We start from the raw sequence: 21,293 nt of genomic DNA, 5'->3' as shown, positions 1-21,293 counted from the left end.
TGTACATGCAGGCAGTATAGTGTATAAATAATAAATCTAAAAAAAAAAAAATTAAAAACGACAAACAAAACCACTGTCACAGCAGATGACTGCAGATGCATGAATGAGAATTCAGCCATTAATGCTCAGGCAGGAAACATCTTGCAAAAAATAAAGGCACGAAACCAGGCCATTTTTCTCACGCACGTTTTGCCTGAGGAAATGAAGTTAATTATGTCACTTGCTTTTATTATTCCAAGATTAGTACATCTATTTAAGATTTCTGTGTCAGTTTCTAATGGGCCAAGTGTAAGGATAAGTAGGTGCCTGTATTTAATAAACGACTGTGTTTAAGGACAGCTGTATTTAAGGTGGGGAGGAACAGAACCGATGGAATGAGTGTGTGTTGCAAAGGGGACTCATTAGGTTGGCTTACACGATGCAGGCTGGGTTGTCCAACGATGGCCGTCTACATGCCGACGAGGCTGAGAACCTGTTCGCCCTTCAGCCCAGGTTGCTGGATGCCTCAATGGTCCCAGTCTGGTGCTGAAGGCCTGGAGGATTCCGGGGCGGGGGGTGGGTACTGGTTAGAAGTCAGCAGAAGCCAAGGACTGCAGCGGCAACCATGGACAGATGCACTCAGAAGCAGGAAGTGAAAGCAGGCCTGGGCAGCCCTGCCTTTCTCTCAGAATTCCTTGTCTCTGGGCCAGCCCACTGTGGGGGACAGTCTCCCCGCTCAGCTGAACCTTCCTAGAAATACCCTCACAAACCTGCCAAGAGGCACATCGCTTAATGGATTCGGAGCCAATCAATTTGACAACCAAGATTAATTCTCACAACAGATTTGCCAATTCTGTGGGGTAAATATTCCTGCCTCGACAGTAAGCAACTGAGATTCCACAACACTGGGGGGAGATGGCGGCTTCCCTCACAGGAAGTCACAGCCTAGTTGTAGCCCCAATCTATATAACGTTTACAAAGAGGCCCTGGGGTTAGGGATGGCCCACCAGTTAAGAGCACTGGCTGCTTTTGTAGAAGACCCAGGTTCACTTTCCAGCACCCACATGGTAGCTCACAACTGTCTGAAACTCCAGTACCAGTGGAGCCTGTACAGTCTTCTGGCATCTACAGGCAGCGACATGTTCTCTCTCTCTCTCTCTCTCTCTCTCTCTCTCTCTCTCACACACACACACACACATTCATACAAGCACACAAAACTGAAAAATTAATCTTTATTTTAAAAAGAGAGAGAGAATGAGACCAAAAAAGTTTGAAAACCACTGCTCTAAGGAAATGGCTATCCCTGGGCTCAGGAGATGATTGTGCATTGTAATTAATCTTGATTGTCAACGTGAGTGAATTTAAAACCATCAAGGAGACTGGTGAAGCATCCCTGACTGTTGCTGGCTCTCGTGTAATGCCTTGATCTCTTAAGGGATTTGTCATCGGGAGGTGGTGAAATGAGGAGGCTGGCACCTGGCAGGAAGTAGGCCATGGGGCCTGTCTCGGGGGCCGTATTTTATACAGTCTCCTTCTGTATGTTCCCCTCTTTGTTCCCTATCTATTACAAAAGAGTATTTGTTCACAGGGCTACCAAAGTACCACACCAGTCGTAGAAAATAATGCCTGTGCGGAATCTGTAAGAACTGAAATGTAGTCATTACTTTTAAGCCCTAATTATATGGAATAGGTTGTGCCTTGGATGAGGGGTCCCATGGATACGTCTGCTCCAAAAGAATCAATCTTAAGAGACTCGGCCAAACTGCAACTTGACTGTCAAGGTCATATCTGAGACCAGCTTTGTGGTAACAGATGGTTCTAATTGCAGCCTAGCCAGTAGCCTCACTAAACCTCAGTCAAGGATGCTGCTAGGACGGGCATCTGGCAAGGCTAAGTGCACACATCACTGTCCTCTGAAACCTGTGAACCTTGATTCCAAAACACCCATATGCTGGTCTTGTTTTAGCCTTTAACACCTCACCCCTTGTGCCAGCTTCTCTAGATGTGCCTGTGATTCACTATTGCACTTTCATCCCAGGTTGGAAGTTCTACTTTATTCCTGAATAAATCCTTAAATTTTAGAGTCTTATTATGCATGAAAGATACACCTCAGGCTAGAGAGATGGTTCCGCAGTTAAGAGTGCTTCCTGGTCATACAGAGGACTCAGGTTCAGCTCTCACTACCTACGTCAGGCAGCACACAACCATCTGTAACTCCAGTTCCAGGAGATCTGATGACCATGTCTGACATCAAGAGACATTTGCACCCATGTGGTACATATAATCTTTAAAGACACAAATGTGTGTGTGTGTGTGTGTGTGTGTGTGTGTGTGTATGAATGATACATCTCCATATCAGAAACATGTTTCAGAGGGTTAAGAGCTTTCCATGCAAATCTGATAACCAAAGTTTGATTTCTGGAAGCCACATAACTATTCCACAAACTGTCCTTTGATCTGGACACACATACATCATAAACACACACACACACACACACACACACACACACACACTTTACAAAAAATTTTAAAGCCAGTATCTTTTTGTTTGTTTCTTTATGAGTGATTCTGAGATTGACAACCAGCCTTACAAACATTAAGCGCATGCTCTATCAGATAGCCGACTTTAAGAATGAGTACATTGGAGCTAACTGTATGAAGAACAGACAAGAAAAAGCAGGGCAAGTATCTTCAGGGTGTGAAATGAGCTTTGAGTGAGAGAAGGTGTGGGGAACACTGCTGAGTGCTGATGGTTTTCCCCCTTGACCTGCCTAGTGATTTTAGGAGGGGTTTGCTTTACCCTATCTTACTAATCAATACACTTATTTATGTATTTTTATTATTTTAGTGTGTGTGTCTGTGTTTCTCTGTGTGCATATATGCACATGGGTGCATTGCCTATAGAGGCCAGAAGAGGGCATCAGATTTCTTGAAGCTGGTGTTGCGGATGGTTGTAAACCACTTGAAGTTGGTTGTAAACCACTCAATAGGGTCCTGGAAACTGCACCTGGCTCCTCTGCAAGACTGCCATCTCTCCAACCCTGAAACATTCATTTAAACAACTCTTTACAGATTTTTTTTAATTGAACTTATGTTTGTGTATGTTTTACTGATGTAAATGTTTTTTTCCAAACACAGAAGTCGGAAGAGGGTGTTGGATCTGTGGAACTGGACTTACAGATATTGGGGGCTGCCAGCTAGGTACTTGGAACTATACTTGGGCTCAAGCTCCTCTTTAGTGAAGCTTTCCAGATTTGTGTTATAGTCATAATAAAAGATTTTACTGGTGGAATTATGCAGAAATCATGAATCTCTGAGCTTTGACTGAAAGATATCCCATTTTTCTAAATACCACTGTGCCCTCACTGTGGCTATTTCAGACAAAAGTTTCTTCTGGGGCTGGAGAGACAGCTCAGTGGTTAAGATCACTGGCTGTTCTTCCAGAGGACACAGGTTCAATTCCTAGCACCTACATGGTGGCTCACAAATCTCTATTACTCCAAGCTGAGTGGTGACACATGTCTTTAATCCTAACACTTGGAAAGCAGAGGCAGGTGGGTCTCTGTGAGTTTGAGGCCAGCCTGGTCTACAAAGCGAGTCCAGGACAGCCAGGGCTACATAGTGAAACCCTGTCTTCAAAACAAAACAAAACAAATCTTTCTAACTCTAGTTCCAGGGAATTTAATGTTTTCTTCTGGCCTCCATGGGCAATAGGCATGGATATAGCATATAGACATACATGTAAGCAAATCACCCATATATAACATAAAATAATACTTAATTTAAAAGTTTCCTCTATAAGTACATCTTTTGGGTTAATCCTTTTCTTTTTTTTTTTCTTTCTTCCCTTTTCTTTTTGACTCTTTCCTCTTCCTCTCCTATTCATCCCTTTCCTTCCTCCCTTCTTTTCTTCCTTGGCAAGGGTTTAAACCAAGGGCCTTTTCACATGTTATGCAAGTGCTCTGCCACTGAGTTATATAACATGCCCTAGAGCAGGCTTTCATAAAAGCTATAGAATATTGCATCATATAAACATACTCCACTATCCTGTACCAGCTCCCTGCAGATTGATATCTTCGTGGCTCCTGAAACTTTGGCCTAGAAAATAATCAAGACATTAGGGTTCTGTCTCATTGAGCTGAGCAGAGGTCTAGTCATTAAAGCACTGCAACCTCACCTTACTTACTTACTTAGGATTTTATTGTTATGAAGAGACACCAGGATCACAGCAACTCTTAAAAAAGAAAACATTTAATTGGGGCTGGCTTACAGATGGGAGGTTTAGTCCGTTACTATCACAGAGAGAAGCATGGTGGCATGCTAGCAAGACACTGTGCTAGAGAAGTAGCTGCGAGTTCTGCACCTGGATCTGCAGGCAGCAAGATGAGAGAGCTATCCACTAGACCTGGCTTGAGCATCTGAAACCTCAAAGCCCACCCCCAGTGACACACTTCCTCCAACAAGGCCAAACCTCCTAAATGCCTATGGGGGCATTTTTTATTCAAAACCACCACAGCACCAAAGATACAGAATGTGAAATGCTTATGGAATGAATGAATGAATGAATGAAGACTGAATGAATGTACTATATTGTGTTAGTTGCATAAGCAATGCAGCTTCATGGATGCCCCTTAGGTGGAGTTACAGGAAAGCAATGGAGGGAAGCCAGTGATTTAAGCTGGAGTTAGAATAGATGGAATTTCTGGGTGTCTCACCAGGTGTAATTTTAGGCAACTGAACCTCTCTGTGAGCTTCAGCCTCCTCAAGCATGAAGCAGATATGATTGCAGCACCAGCCTCCAAGGGGTATTGTGAGTGACTGTTAGTATCTTAGCATGGGCTCACATATCAGCACTAAGTACTATTAGAATTCATCTCACCTGTAAGAAAGAGTCCAACTCACTCCAGTTACAAAAACGGTGCAAGGGCGTTGGCCCTCTTGACATGACAACAGAGTCATCCGGCCCTTTCATTACTGCTCTCACTGTGGTGCCTTTTCAGTCTGGCTCATTTCTTGGGGGACCAGCTCTTCTCCTCCAGAATCAAGTGCTTTGTGGTGAAGAGTAACTATGGTCGGAGTCTATCTCCATGGAGATAGTCAACAGAAGAGAATCCAAGATCACATCACTCTCCCTGGAGGAAAGTGAGCTCTCTCCAGGCTTTGTTAAGTTTCCTGAGCTTGACAGAGTATCATCTGCTATTCACTCCGGGCCAGCACAGTGAGCAGATGAACAGTGTAATCTAGCAAGTCAAGGGGACGCAGGACAGATCCTTACCATGTTTGTGACCTCACCAGTTCCCCAGCCATTCTCTACTCCAGGCTGGAAGACTGAAAAGAAGTATTCCACTAAGGTGCTCGTTGGAAACTGGGTGGAAGAAAGGAGGAAGGTAAGAAGGAAGAGCCAGTGTGGGAAAGCTTGGAGAGAGAAGGAGCAAAGTCGTTCCTATTTTCAAATGTAAGGCAGCTTCTGGCTGAGTCTGAAGACCATGACATTAGGTAGGGTCTTTGTGTTATATGTAGGAAAGATGCATTCAAGCAACAATCAAAAGCTCCTCCTTATGTCTTAAGGACACCAGAGAAGGGATATTAACACATTTGTGTCTCTAGCACTGTTGTCACTGAATTATTTCTAGGTATCATGATAGGTCCCCAATTCCTTTGTACTTTTAAATTTTATTTATAGTTTATTTGTTTTATTTTGTTTTTGAGTCTCTTTACATATCCCTGGCTGACCTTGAACTCACAGAGATCTGCCTGCCTCTGCCTCCCCAGCGCTTGTGTCAAAGGTGTGTGCCACCATCTCTGTGCTTTTTTTTTTTAAATAGGCTGGCGACATGGCTCAATAAAAGAGTATTTACTGTTCTTGCAGGGGACAGGAGTTTGGTTTCCGGCCCCACATAGTGTCTCACAAGCAGCTCCAGGGGATTCAGGGTCCTCTTCTGGCTTCCTCGTGCTGTATAAACATGGTGTGCTTATATACACACAGGCAAATACTCATACATGTAAAATAAAAGCCATTCGTAAACCTTTAAACCACAACACACACACACACACACAAACTTGAACGCAGATGCCTGCAAATGCTGGCAAAAGCCAGAAGAGGGAGTCCTATCCATTGGAATAATGGGAAGCAAACTTGGTCCCCTGCAAGAGCAGAGGCTCTTAAACCCAACCATCCCTTGAACATTTATTTATTTGTTTGTTTGTTTGTTTTTTTCAAGGCAGGGTTTCTCTGTGTAGCCTTGGCTGTCCTAGACTCACTTTGAGACCAGGCTGGCCTCAAATTCACAGTGATCTTCCTGCCTCTGCTTCCCAGAGTGCTAGATTAAAGGCGTGTGCCCGGCTCCCTTGAACTTTTATTTGGGCAGTTTCTACTCTTGTCAGCCTGGCCCTTCACTGATCATAGCAGCCATGGCACTCCCCTGCAGGGACATCGATGGGTCCGCTGCTGCCAGCTGCACTAGTTCCACAGCCTACTTAGTGTTAACTCTCCAAACAGAACAGGTCCTTGGCAGTGCTTCACCTGAATGGGCCGCTTGAAACTGAGTCTCTTCCTTTGTGGCCAGCAAGAATGGCTACATCGAGTTTTGCTAAGACTGGGCTTGGTTTGTTCAAGTGGTACAGTGCTTGCCAAGCATGCATGAGACCCACCCAAGGCCCAATTCCCAGGAGTGCATAAACTAGATGAGGTGTTGCACATCTGTAATCCAGAGTACTCAGCACCCGGGAGATAGTGGCAGAAGAATCTATATTTCAAAGCCATTCTTGATAACAAATTGAGTACAAAGCCAATCTGATTTTATATATATATATATATATATATATATATATATATATATATATATATAAATGCTGCAGACAACTTTACTTCAGTTTCAGTGTATTTTCATACATGGATGTAACAAAGTGTTTGTTGTTTGAAAAACATGATCAGAAAACATGTAAATAAATGGCAGGAAGCACATACTACATATTAACAGAATAGTCCTTTTATAGAACTTTCTCCAGATCTACCAATTTAAATGCAATTGCCTGGACTTACCATAGATAATATCTGGGAACGCATGACAGTAAGGCAGAAGGCCATGTCCAGATTCAGGGGACGCTGAGGACAACACTCAGCATCTCCTTTCACCAGATTGGGCTCTATAACTACGTTCTGAAATTAAACAAGAATAAACATGTTTCACAATTGAATGCAAACATTTGTCACAAGAGGCACAAAATCGCATCCAGAAGAATACAGGGAGCAAAGTGCAGCTAAGGAAAAAGGCCCTCTGCCTTTTTTCCTGAAGCCTCTCACCATTCCCCAAGGTATTGTTCATTGTGCGTCATTCTCTTGACTGTGTTCCATCACTTTGGACAACTCGAAAAGATTGTTTCCATGGAGAACATTAGTCATTACCAGACATGGCATGTGTCGTCATTAACTTCAACTGTGCTTGACAGTTGTGAGGAAGAGAAGCACCAAGTAGGGGAAATGATCAGATTAGCAATCAGTTAGATTCCTGTATGAGAAAGCTGCAGAAGAATCTGGACTATAAATGTCGAAAATAAAAGATAACAGGTAGATAAGCCCAAAGACGGTGCATACCCTTAATCCTGGCCCTTGGGATGCAGGAGACAAGTGTCTGACCTGAGGTCTAACGTACATAGGGAGCTCCAGGTTAGCCAGGACTGCGTTGTGAAACTTTGTTGAGAGAGAGGAGAAAAAAGAGAAAAGGGTGAAAAGAATGAGTAGAGGAACCCAATATAACACATGAAAAAAAAGCTGGGCTTTGGTGACACATCTATCATCTTAATGCTTGAAAAGGCTGGGTTGGAAGTTCAAGGTCAACATAGGCTATGTGTTAAGAAAAGAAAGAAAGGGGAAAGTAGTATTCTAAAGAGAAATCAAGACATTTAATAGGGAATGTGTATGTGAATATGGCAAACTTCAAAAAAGCCCAGGCAGGATATGTGCCAAGAAAAGGCTTGAGACTTGATTCAGCCTTCATGACAGTTGGCTCTGAAGACCAGTTATTTAGAAAAAGGTCTTCTTCCCTTGCATATATCTGGTCAACAGAGAGTGGGAGAGTTGGTATTTTTAATTTTTAAATTTTTTGGCAATGAAAAATTATTAGATATGCAAAGAAAAAGGGAAACATGCCAAAGAAATAAAAGGAAGTAGCAGGGTCTCTCTAAATAAACAGAGTATCGCCGTGTATGGTAGCACCTTTAATTCCAGCACTCAGGAGGTTGAGGCAGGCATGTGTGTAAGTTTGTTCATCTCTGTGAGTTTGAGGCCAGCCTGGACTACAAAGCGAGTCCAGGAAAGCTAGGACTACTACACAGAGGAACCCTGTCTCAGAAAAAACAACAACAATAATAATAATAACGAGGAAGCAATGAAGACATTTCCAGACAAGCAAAAACTGAAGAAGTTTCTCAGCTGGAGCTCTGAACATCTGGAGACCCGCCTTCTCATGTAATCATTCAAGTCAAAATGAAGGGACATTTGCTCATGTAAATGAAAACACATAAACAAAAATAAAGCCAGTGTGGCATAATTCAAAATTTGTGACTACCTGTTATTTTGCTACATACTTTAGAAGAAAAAAAAATACATAAAATGTTATAGAACCGTGCAAATGAACACAAAACTCATATTGATATAATTTGTGACAGCAATAAAATTAAATAAAATAAAACCTGCAAGATGGCTCGGTACATCAGGGTGCCTGTCACGGAGCCTGCCGATCTGAGTTTGATCCCTGGAGCCCACGTGGGTGGAAGGAGAGAACTGACTCCCACGGGTAGTCCTCTGAGCTCTGTACCCTGGCACATTTCTCACCTCCCGGGCCCTGCTCACTTAAGTGAGTAAAATGTGCTAACTTTTTAAAACAGGACACTCTAGTTTTCACTTTAGGAAACCTATTTAATAACCAATTAAATCATGAAATAGAATTTTTTTAAAGGTTGCTCTCATTTGCTGTAGCAAATCACAGCCTCGCATAATCCCAGCTGCATAGCTACGTAAGTATGACGTAGTGTCTGAAGGATAATGGGAGCTGGTGACGGGTAGACATTTATACTTTAACAATCCTTACGTTGTGTGTGTTTATTCTTACAGACTGTAGATTTGGGCTCCTTGAGCTTTGTTGTTTAAGCTGGCAGAATGCTGGCATTGTGGTTAGTTAGAAAACTTGCTTACGGATTTCTGTGTGCCCATCAGATAGGTCCCTACATCACTGTTTGCTTTAGCAATGCAATTGCTGGTGAGGAGGTGAGTGGGAGGACAGATCTTGAAGTGTGTAGAAGGTGAATTTTAAAGTTGGCTTTATTTCGATACCAGAGATGGAGCACAGGGTCTTGTGAATGCTAAGCAAGTGGCTGCCGTTGAGCTATACTCCGGATCCCTGAAAATATAACCTAAAAATTTTAGCTGGGTGGTTGTGGCACACGCCTTTAATCCCAACACTCTGGAGACGAAGGCAGGTGGATCTCTGCCAGCCTGATTTACTGAGCGAGTTCCGGGACAGTCAAGGCTACACAGAGAAACCCTGTCTCAAAAAAAAAACCAGTTACATTTATTCACTTATTTATATTGGGGGGTGGTACCCTTGGTGACACACTGTGGAGGTGGCAGGATGACTTTCTTCTTCCACCGTGTGGGTCCCCGTTATCCAGCTCTGATCATGAGGGCTCCTGGCAAGCACCTTCCCTGGCTGAACCATCTTGGCAGCCCTGTCATTTTAAATGTTAGAAATTCCCTTCTTTCCATGGACAGACATGAAAAATATAAAAACAGACTGTCTGCTTGGTCTGAGGCTCTTGCTAATTATAGTCTCATTAAGTGAGTGACAGTCCACTAGCAGTGTCACCTGACACTTTACTAAATACTGTCACTGTGGGTAGTTTTGTGGTGTGTGGTTCAGGCTTGATTGTCTAGATTTCAGAAACTTTGCATTAAGTGTTTGTGCATTATAAGAAATTACAGTATCTTTTTGTTTAGTCTGAATCTATTTCAGAACTTGGAATAAATCTTTTCTAAGTGATTAAAAGCAAGGACCTGGACAGATAGATCTACAGTTAAGAGCACTGGCTGCTATCGCAGAGGACCTGGGTTCAATTCCCAGCACCCACATTATGGCCCACACCATCTGTAACCTGATGCCTACTTCTGGCCTCCATGATCCAGACACAAACACAGCACATACATATACATGAAGGCAAAACACTCATACACTAAAATAAAAATGTATGCATTCTCTTTTAAAAACTGCCTCAAGCTAGATGATGGCGGTGCCTTCAACCCCAGCACTCAGAGGGCTGAGGGAGGCAGGCGGATCTCCGAGTTCAAGGCCAGCCTGGTCTACAGAGTGAGTTCCAGGACAGCTAGGACTACAGGGAGGAACTCTGTCTCAACCAACCAGGAGCATCTTAACACCTAAAAGAAAAAGAAAACACTGAAATCAGACAAAGAGCCTTTTTGACACCATGTAGAATTAAATAAGAAATCAGCAGCAAGGTGAAGAGTTAAGAGTGGGGTGGGGGGGATTAGACAGCAAGATGGAATGGCACTTGCTATATAATATATAATCCTAGCATTCAGGAAGCTGAAGCAGGGGGAATAGGGAAGAATCTGGAGCCAACTACATAGTGAATCTGAGACTAGCCTAGGGTAGACACTGTTTTTTGTTGTTGTTGTTGTTGTTTTTTGCTTTTTTTTGTTTTGTTTTTTAAGGAGAGGGGCAGAAAACTATGAAAACAGGAGTCAGCTAATTGAAAATATTGACAAGGGCTGGAGAAATGGCTCAGCAGGGGAAAGTACTTGCTTGCCATTGAAAGGGTTAGGCTAACTTTGTAACCTGTATGTCTTCTAAAGCCTATAGTTTTGAGTTTTAGGTCCAGGTTAAGCTAAAGCCTCTTAGTACTTTTCCAGAGAATGGAGGAATGTGACCCTATCTGTGAGGACAGATAAAAAAAAAAAGCAAGCAAGCAATGACCTTCACTCAGCAAAAAGAATGACCAGACCCCTTGTCTTCAAGATAGTGTTTCATAGCAATGAACCCAGACGGCCTCAATCCTTCTTCTGAGTAGCTCCTGACCTCCAGCCAAATCTTCAAGGATGAGCTAACCACCCCACCTTCAATTGAAGCTGCATCCACACTTGGCAGGACTGGCCAAGCTTGAGCACCTAAGACTAACCAATTATCTTACTTTATAGTTTCCTCATCCAATCCTAAATTGCCAAAACTGCAACTTCGAATTTCCCAATTTTTTCTTTTAAAAACCTAAAGCCTTTGTCTCCCGGGGCCACTCTTTGCTGACCGACAGGGGTGACCCCATTGTGCAATGGTTAAATTAAACCTCTTGCTTTTGCAATGAGTTGCATGGTCTGTGAGAGTTTCTGGGAAGGGCGCGATCTTAAACTCCTGAGCTGTGAGACCCCAGGTCTTACACCATGTGTCCTAGCTTACTTCCTGCTGCTGTGATAAATGTCAGACCAAAACAACCTAAGAAAGAAAGGGTTTATTTGCCTGACACACCCAAATCTCAGACAAGTCAGGGTAGGGATGCTGCTGACTGGCTTGCTCCCCATGGATTGCTCAGCTTGCTTTCTTACAGAGCTCAGGACTACCTTCCCAAGGTTGGCATTGCCTACAGTGGCATGACCTTCCCATATCAATCCTTAATCAAGAAAATGCCCTTGCTTGGGCAGTGGTGGCATATGCCTTTAATCCTAGCACTCAGGAGACAGAGGCAGGGGGATCTCTGTGAGTTCAAGGCCAGCCTGGTCTACAGAGCTAGTTCCAGGACAGTCAGGTTTACACAGGGAAACCCTGTCTTTAAAAAGAAAGAGAAAAAAAGAGAGAGAGAGAGAAGGAAGGAAGGAAGGAAGGAAGGAAGGAAGGAAGGGAGGGAGGAAGGAAGGAAGGGAGGAAGGAAAAAGGAGATGTCCTCATAGACTAGTGTACAGGCCAATCTGATGGAGGCAGTTCTCAGCTGAAGCTTTTTCTGCCCAGATGCCTCAGTGCCCAGTTGACAGACTCAAGACTAGCGTGTCGTGTAAGACCGGTGATCTGAGCTCGGATCCCAGAACCCATGCAGGAGCTGGGTGCGATGGCAACTGTGTGATCATCAGCACCTACAGCTAAAGGAGGGAGAGAGAGACAAGCGTCCTCTGACGCTTGCAGGCCAGCCCAGGGTGTGCACTGCAGGGGCCAACAATGACAGCCCCTGCTCAAACGGGGTGTGTGGGGGGGGGGTGACACCAGATGTTGTCCACACACACAACATGCAAACATGGCTCACCACATGCCATACCTCACACGCACACAAACTCCACACACCATACCCAACACGCACACACACACACACACATAAGCCCAGACAAACCATACATCCTACACAAACCATAAAAACGACAGCATTATCTCCCACACACGCCACACATCTTATACATACCGTGTACACCACACATACATACTACGCACATACACCATACATATTAGACAATTCACATGCTACACAGCACTACGTACCATAGATACACGATATGCGCGCTCACAAGCACTAAAAATATTTTTAAAAGAAAAAATAGACAAAATTCGAAATTCATTAGACTAAGGGGAAAAAACTTCAAATAATGAAATGAAGGTGGGGAATCGCTGCACTAAAAATTATTGTCTAAGATCTGTAATTTATTTATGTAGATGATGTTAGCATGTGCACACGCGGGCAGTGCTGTGGAGGCCAGAAGTGGGTGCAGGATCCCCTGGAGCTGGATCATGGGAGGTTGTGAGCTCCTGACACAGGCTCTGGAGGCTCCTTTCTCTGTCAGAGCAGCAAATGAACTTAACTACTGAGCCGTCTCTCCGGCCCCTGGAAAACTGGATGATCTATAGGAAATAAGCAAATTCCAAGAAGCATGCAATCTATCAGACTGAACTGTAAAGAAGTAGAAAAGCCAGGTAGGTATATACTTATATATTATAACTGGATCTGTGATCGAAACCTTAAAGAAAAGCCCAAGACAGAGACCTCACTGGAGAACGTATCAAACACGACAAAAAGAAGAGGAGGAAAGAAAATAATAATAATAATAACACGAGGGGCTGAAGGCTCCGAAGTAAGAGCACTTGGTGCTCTTAACTACTCCGGTTTAATTCCCAGCGTCCGAGTGTAGCTCCTATGGGTCTGTAACTCCAGTTCCAGGGAACCCAATGCCTCCCCCTTCTGGCCTCTGTGTGTTCTACATGCACACGGTGAGCAGACAAACATGTGGGCAAAACACCCATATGTTTTATGTGTATAAAATAAAAATGTGATATTTTTAAAAAAGTATTAACACAAATCTTCCATAAATACTCTCCAAAATTTGAAGAGGAAGAAATAAAATGAAGGAGTAAAGCCAGCCTCACCCTGATATCAAGACAAAGATGTGAGAAAAAAATAAAACAATAACCTCTAAAGAATAATGATGGAATAGGTTGTATAATGATACACGCCTATAATCCCAGCACCCAGAGTCTGAGGATCAAGGATCACCAGTTCAAACTAACCTGAGTTACTATATCAAAAACCAAACAAGGGGAGGCGGGACAAGATGGCGGCGCCGGGAGGACTCTCATTCTGAGGAGCAGCACACAGCAGGATTGGCACAGTGACCAGCAATCAGAACTCGTGGCCATAAAACACAAGTGGTTGTGTTTCTCAGGTGAGAGGATACCCCACGGTGGGGGATTCAATCAGCTTTAACTCACCCGGCTAAACCTCAGAAGAGATCCCGGTTCCACCAGACGCTTGGTTGCCAGCCCAGAGCTACCCGCCAGCGCGATTTGGTCACGGTCCCAGACTGAACTGTGGGCCCACAGCACCATAGACTGGATTTCCCAGTCGAGAGATAACCCCACGGAGCAGGAAACAATTGGGACCGACCCCAGGTTACCCAGACATCCCCTGGAAAAGACTCGGGTTCCGCGGGTGCCCCAGGAGCCAGCCCGGACCCAGAGCCGGGACAAAGGCGCCTGCACAGAGCCCTGCCTGCGCACGTGATTCGCCGCCTCAGATAGAACTGTGGGCACCAGGGCACCAGGGCACCAGACTGCGTGTCTCTGGCAGGAGGAAACCCCCAGCGGAGGGGGTCAGCAGCTCTAACGCTTAGGACACCCAGCACCAAAACACTTCCTGGACTCACGCAGACTCTAGTGCAGGCAGAAGCGCTGTGCTCTGCCACCATTGTTGCGTTCCCCTGGGGCACTGGGACACACAGCTGCATCCTCGGACCTGCAGGAGCCGAAGAGCCATTACAGCAGCCCTCAGATACTGTGCCAGGGATCGGCCAGTTGTCCCTGGCTGGACTGCCAAAACTGTGGGAATCCCTGATCCTTCAGGGGGGCTGCACCACAGCGTCTGGACCAGAGCGGTGCCTACAGCCGCCATCCCAGACAGAGACACACAGCTTCTGGTCCAGAGTGAGGCACCCAGCCTCCAGACCAGAGCAGTGCCCCCAGGCGCCAACTCAACCTAGGTGCACGTTCTCCAGGTCCAGAGCAGAGCAATCAGCCTTTGGCCCAGAGACTTGCTGAGTGCACCTCACACTTTCTCAGACAGAACTGTGCGCCCCAGGATAACAGACTGAGTTTCCCTGTTGGGAGAAAACCCCACAGCTAGGGAATCAGCAGTCTCTTCAAGAGGACTGTACATGGAAATTTAGTGAGCAGCAGCACACTAAATTTATAACAAGAAACCCAGCAGTGGGGCAGCTGTCTTGAGAAATTTTATGAATAAGAGGAGATCCCCCCCTGCCTAACATAGACCACAGCTACTACTCAGGGCTATAAACCTGAGGTGAGCAGTGGCAACTCCGGAGAAACACTGGCCATACAGTGACCATAACCAAAAAGCAGAGGAGGACTCCTTCAGGAAAAATCATCTTCTGGCCAAGGGGATACTCCCTACCTCAGGACTCCAGGAAGCACAGAAACTAACAGCCAAAACCTAAATCAGCCCAATGGGTAGAGGTCAGCGTAAAGGCTCAACCAACAAAAGACAGAGCAATATGGCATCTCCAGAACCCAGCCATCCAGGGGCGAACAGCCCTGAACAATGCAGCATAATAGAAAATCAAGAAGATGACCTTACATCTATGTTGATGAAGAGAATAATAGAGGAAACAGATAAAATACATAAAGAATTAGAGGAAGATAAAACCAAACAGATCATGGCTATCCGTAAAGAAATGGAGGAAGATAAAGACAAGCAGATTAGGGCCATCCGTGAAGAAATACGGGAAGATGCAGCCAAACAGCTTGTGGCCTTCAGAGAAGAAATAATTAAATCACTGAAAGAAATAAAAGAAACAGAGTTGAAGGAACTATAAGAAAAAGAGGAAAATACAATCAGACAGGTGAAGGAAGTAAACAAAACAACTCAAGACCTGAAGATAGAACTGGAAAAATTAAAGAAAACACAAATGGAGGAAATGATGGACAGGAAGAATTTAGGGAAGAAAACAGGAACTACAGAGGTAAGCATAACCAACAGACTACAAGAGATGGCAGAAAGAATCTCGGGTGTAGAAGATACAATGAAAGAAATCAATGTATCTGTCAAAGAAAATGTTAAATCCAAAAAATTCCTGACAGAGACCATCCAAGAAATCCAAGACAATATGAAAAGACAAAACCTAAGAATAATAGGTATAGAGGAAAAAGAAGACTCCCTTCTCCAAGGCCCAGAAAATATTTTCAACAAATTCATTGAAGAAAATTTCCCCAAGTTAAAGGAGAAGCCAATAAGAATACAGACATCTACAGAACTTTACACCCAAACACAGAAGAATTTACCTTCTCCTCAGCACTTCATGGAACCTTCTCCAAAATAGACCATATAGTTGGTCACAAAGCAAGCCTCAACAGATACAAGAAGACTGAAATAATCCCTTGTATCCTGTCTGATCACCATGGAATAAAGATGGACTTCAACAACAACAGAAATAGCAAAAAGCCTACACACACATGGAAACTGAACAACTTGTTACTAAATGACAGCTGGGTCAGGGAAGAAATAAAGAAAGAAATTAAAGCCTTTCTAGAACTCAATGAAAATGAAGACACAACATACCCTAACTTGTGGGACACAATGAAAGCAGTGCTAAGAGGAAAGTTCATAGCACTAAGTGCCTTCAAGAAGAAATTCGAGACAGCTCATTCAAGCAACTTAATGGCTCACTTAAAAACCCTAGAAAAAGAAGAAGCAGACACACCAAAAAGGAGTAGACGGCTGGAAATAATCAAACTCAGGGCTGAAATCAATCAATTAGAAACAAATAAAACAATTCAAAGAATCAATGAAACCAAGAGCTGGTTCTTTGAGAAAATCAACAAGATCAACAAACCCTTAGCCAAGCTAACTAAAAGGCAGAGAGATACCACCCAAATCAACAAAATCAGAAATGAAAAGGGGGACATAACTACAGACACTGAGGAAATCCAAACAATCATTAGGACTTACTTCAAAAGTCTATATGCCACAAAATTTGAAACTCTAAATGAAATGGACAATTTTCTTGATCGATTTGACTTACCAAAGCTGAATCAGGACCAGGTAAATCAATTAAATAGTCCTATATCCCCCAAACAAATAGAAGCAGTCATCAAAAGTCTCCCATCCAAAAAAAAAAAAAAAAAAAAAGCCCAGGACCAGATGGCTTCAGCGCAGAATTCTAACAGACCTTCAAAGAAGAGCTAACTCCAATTCTCTTCAAACTATTCCACAAAATAGAAACAGAAGGAACATTACCAAACTCATTATATGAAGCCACAATCACCTTGGTACCTAAACCTCACAAAGACTCAACAAAGAAAGAGAATTGCAGGCCAATCTCCCTTATGAACATTGATGCAAAAATACTTAACAAAATACTTGGAAACCGGATCCAAGAACACATCAAAGATATTATCCACTATGACCAAGTAGGCTTCATCCCAGGTATGCAGGGGTGGTTCAATATACGGAAATCCATCAATGTGATCCACCATATTAACAAACTGAAAGAAAAAAACCACATGATAATCTCCCTAGATGCTGAAAAAGCATTTGACAAAATCCAACATCCATTCATGTTTAAAGTACTGGAGAGATCAGGGATACAAGGCACATATCTAAACATAGTAAAGGCGATATACAGCAAGCCTATAGCCAACATCAAACTGAACGGAGAGAAACTTAAAGCAATCCCACTGAAATCAGGGACAAGACAAGGCTGCCCACTGTCTCCATATCTCTTCAACATAGTGCTGGAAGTCCTTGCTAGAGCAATAAGACAGTCGAAGGAGATCAAGGGGATACAGATGGGAAAGGAAGAAGTCAAATTATCACTATTTGCAGATGATATGATAGTATATATGAGTGACCCCAAAAACTCTACCAGGGAACTCCTACAGCTGATAAACACCTTCAGCAAAGTGGCCGGATACAAAATTAACTTAAAAAAATCAGTAGCACTCCTGTATACAAAAGAGAAAAGGCCTGAGAAAGAAATTAGAGAAACAACACCCTTCACAATAGCCACAAATGACATAAAGTACCTTGGTGTAACCCTCACCAAGCAAGTCAAAGACTTGTATGAAAAAAATTTCAAGTCTCTGAAGAAAGAATTAGAGGAAGATATGAGAAGATGGAAAGATCTCCCATGCTCATGGCTTGGCAGGATTAACATAGTAAAAATGGCCATCTTACCAAAAGCAATCTACAGATTTAATGCAATTCCCATCAAATTGCCAACACAATTCTTTACAGACCTGGAAAGAAAAATTCTCAACTTCATATGGAATAACAAGAAACCGAGAATTGCTAAAACAATCCTCTACAATAAAAGATCTTCTGGAGGTATCTCCATCCCTGATCTCAAGCTGTACTATAGAGCAACAGTTACAAAAACTGCATGGTACTGGCATAGAAACAGAAGGGTGGATCAATGGAATCGAACAGAAGACCCAGAAATAAACCCACACACGTTCGGACACCTGATTTTTGACAAAGATGCCAAAACCATACAATGGAAAAAAGATAGCATCTTCAACAAATGGTGCTGGTCCAACTGGATGTCTACATGTAGAAAAATGAAAATAGATCCATACTTATCATCCTGCACAAAACTGAAGTCCAAGTGGATCAAAGACCTCAACATAAAACCAGACACATTAAATCGGCTAGAAAAAAAAGTGGGGAATACCCTAGAACTCATTGGTACGGGCGAAAACTTCCTGAACAGAACACCAACAGCACAGGCTCTAAGAGCAACAATCAATAAATGGGACCTCATGAAATTGAAAAGCTTCTGTAAAGCAAAGGACACCATCATCAAAACAAAGCGACTGCCTACAGATTGGGAAAGAATCATCACCAACCCTTTATCTGACAGAGGACTCATATCCAATATATATAAAGAACTAAACAAGCTGAAAAGCAACAAACCAAGTAATCCACTTAAAAAATGGGGAACAGAGCTAAAGAGAGAATTCTCTGCAGAGGAATATCGAATGGCAGAGAAGCACTTAAGGAAATGCTCAACCTCATTAGCCATTAGGGAAATGCAAATCAAAACAACCCCCAGATTCTACCTTACACCCATCAGAATGGCCAAGATGAAAAACTCAAGGGACAACACATGCTGGAGAGGTTGTGGAGAAAGGGGAACCCTCCTCCACTGCTGGTGGGACTGTAAACTGGTACAACCACTCTGGAAATCAATCTGGCGCTTTCTCAGACAACTAGGAATAGCGCTTCCTCAAGATCCAGCCATACCACTCCTAGGCATATACCCAAAAGAGGCGCAAGTACACAAAAAGGACATTTGCTCAACCATGTTTGTAGCAGCTTTATTTGTAATAGCCAGAAGCTGGAAACAACCCAGATGCCCCTCAACTGAAGAATGGATGCAGAAACTGTGGTACATCTATACAATGGAGTATTACTCAGCAATGAAAAATAAGGAAATCATGAAATTTGCAGGTAAATGGTGGGACCTGGAAAGGATCATCCTGAGTGAGTTGTCTCAGAAGCAAAAAGACATGCATGGTATATACTCACTCATATAAACATACAATATAAATTAACCCACTAAAATCTGTACATCTAAACAAACTAAGCAAAAGAGAGGACCCTAACTAAAATGTTCAATCCCCATCCTGAAAGGCAAAAAGGATGGACATCAGAAGAAAAAGAAAATAGGAAACAACCTCGGAACCTGCTACAGAGGGCCTCTGAAAGCCAGAAGAAAACAGGAAACAACCTTGAAACCTGCCACAGAGGGCCTCTGAAAGCTTCTGCAATATAGACTGTCAAAGCAGATGCTGAGCCTGATGGACAACTGATGGGCAGAGTGAATGGAATTTTATGTAAGAAATGGGAAATAGTAAGAGCTGGAGGGGACAGGAACTCCACAAGGAGAGCAACAGAACAAGATAATTTGAACACAGGGAACTTCCCAGAAAATCATACTCCAACCAAGGACTATTCGTGGAGATGACCTGGAACCCCTGCACAGGTGTAGCCCATGGCAGTTCAGTGTCCAAGTGGTTTACATAGTAATGGGAAGAGGGACTGCCTCTGACATAATCTGATTGGCCTGCTCATTGATCACTTCCCCTTGAGGGGGGAGCAGCCTTACCAGGCCACAGTAGAGGACAATGCAACCACTTTTGATGAGAACTGATAGACTAAGATCAGAAAGAAGAGGAGAACCTCACCTATCAGTGGACTTGGGGAGTGGCATGCATGTAGAAAGGGGAGGGAGGGTGGGATCGGGAGGGGAGGAGGGAGTGGCTTATGGGGGGATACAAAATGAATAAAGTGTAATTAATAAAAAATTTTTTAAAAAATTAAAAAAAAAACAAGAGCAAGGGATGTAGCTCAATGGTTAGAGCCCCACGTACCCTTTCCTTTTTATATATTTGTTTAACAATAAGCTTCACAACACAGTAACTGAGCAGTTATTACTCTATTCTTTTTTAAAAGATTTATTCATTTATTTATATGTAAATGAGTGCTCTAACACCTGCATGCCGGAGGAGGGCATCAGATCCCAGTATAGATGGTTGTGAATCACCATGTATGTGGTTGCTGGGAATTGAACTCAGAACCTCTGGAAGGACAGCCAGTGCTCTTTAACCTCTGAGCCATCTCTCCAGCCCCCATATACTCTTTCTAATACTTAATCTAGTATGTGGGGAGGATTCTGCGTTTGGGACTTGCCTGGACTATATAGTGAGACCTTATCTCAGGGGGAGCAGGCGGGGGAGGAAGGAAGGAAAGAAAAAAGGGAGGGAAAGGAAAATGAAGAAAACAGAACACAGAGCCCATCTACAGACGAAGAACTACAGGTAAGCCACAGAGCTGAGAACTGTAGGAACGGTCCTCCTCAGGGATGAGGCCCTAATTGCTTACCTAATGTCAGTGGTCATCCCTGGTGTAACACTAAAATATACTGGGCAGGCTGTATTTATATACTTAGGTAAGTAGGGGTGTGTGTGTGTGTGTGTGTGTGTGTGTGTGTATTATGACAACTGTTTCTAAGAAGAGGCCATGATTTCTAGAAGATACAATGTGGGGAGGGGTTGGAGGGAAGAAAGAGAAGGTGAGAAATGATGTAATTTTTAATCAAACAAATAAATATATAAACTTAAAAAAGAAAAGAGTGGGTGGCTGACAAAGACGGCTCAGTGACCTGAGTTTTGATCTTCAGATCCCACATGGCATGAGGAGAGAATGTATCCACCAACCCAATGCTTTTGGCGAACATATACACACCAAGCCCACACCTATCAAATATGTTAATACTTGTCACATGTTAAATACATGTTAAAATAGTTTTTAAGGGGGAGAGAGAGATGGCCTAGCAGTTAAGAACATACACTGTTTTTCTGAAGAAACCCAGTTTGATTCCCAGCACCCACATCAGGCAGCCTGCCCCTGTTTGTATTTCCAGTTCTAGAGAGATCTGATACCTATGGTCTCTTTTCAGGCACCCGTACATATTCACACTTAGACATACATACAGTAATAATGAATAAAAATTAAAAATTGTTTTTAAAATGGAGCTGGAGCTGGGCAGCAGTGATACATGTTTTTAATCCCAGAACTTGGGAGGCAGAGGCAAAGGTAGGTAGGTCTCTGTGAGTTCAAGGCCAGCCTGGTCTACAGAGTAAGTTCCAGAACAGCCAGAGCTACATAGAGAAACCCTGTCTCAAAAAAAGGAAGGAGAGAGAGAGAGAGGGAGGAAGGAAGGAAGGAAGGAAGGAGGGAGGGAGGGAAGGAGGGAAGGA

The 21,293-nt window shown here is 43.3% G+C and overlaps 1 protein-coding gene across 1 annotated transcript in view; it reads left to right on the top strand.

The window, feature by feature from the left end:
• The first annotated feature begins 5,133 nt into the window (after positions 1-5,133).
• Cfap107 (cilia and flagella associated protein 107) overlaps positions 5,134-21,293 on the top strand; it is a 21,950-nt gene continuing 5,790 nt past the window's right edge. Inside the window, exon 1 of the mRNA XM_055611427.1 lies at positions 5,134-5,366. Coding sequence (XP_055467402.1) covers positions 5,256-5,366 — 111 coding nt within the window. The 5' untranslated portion in view covers positions 5,134-5,255. The remainder of the gene's footprint in view (positions 5,367-21,293) is intronic.

The sequence above is a fragment of the Psammomys obesus genome, unplaced genomic scaffold (assembly GCF_907164565.1).
Source record: "Psammomys obesus unplaced genomic scaffold, mPsaObe1.curated_primary_1811, whole genome shotgun sequence".
Classification (NCBI taxonomy): domain Eukaryota; kingdom Metazoa; phylum Chordata; class Mammalia; order Rodentia; family Muridae; genus Psammomys; species Psammomys obesus.
This window is presented reverse-complemented; position numbering and strand designations above follow the sequence as displayed.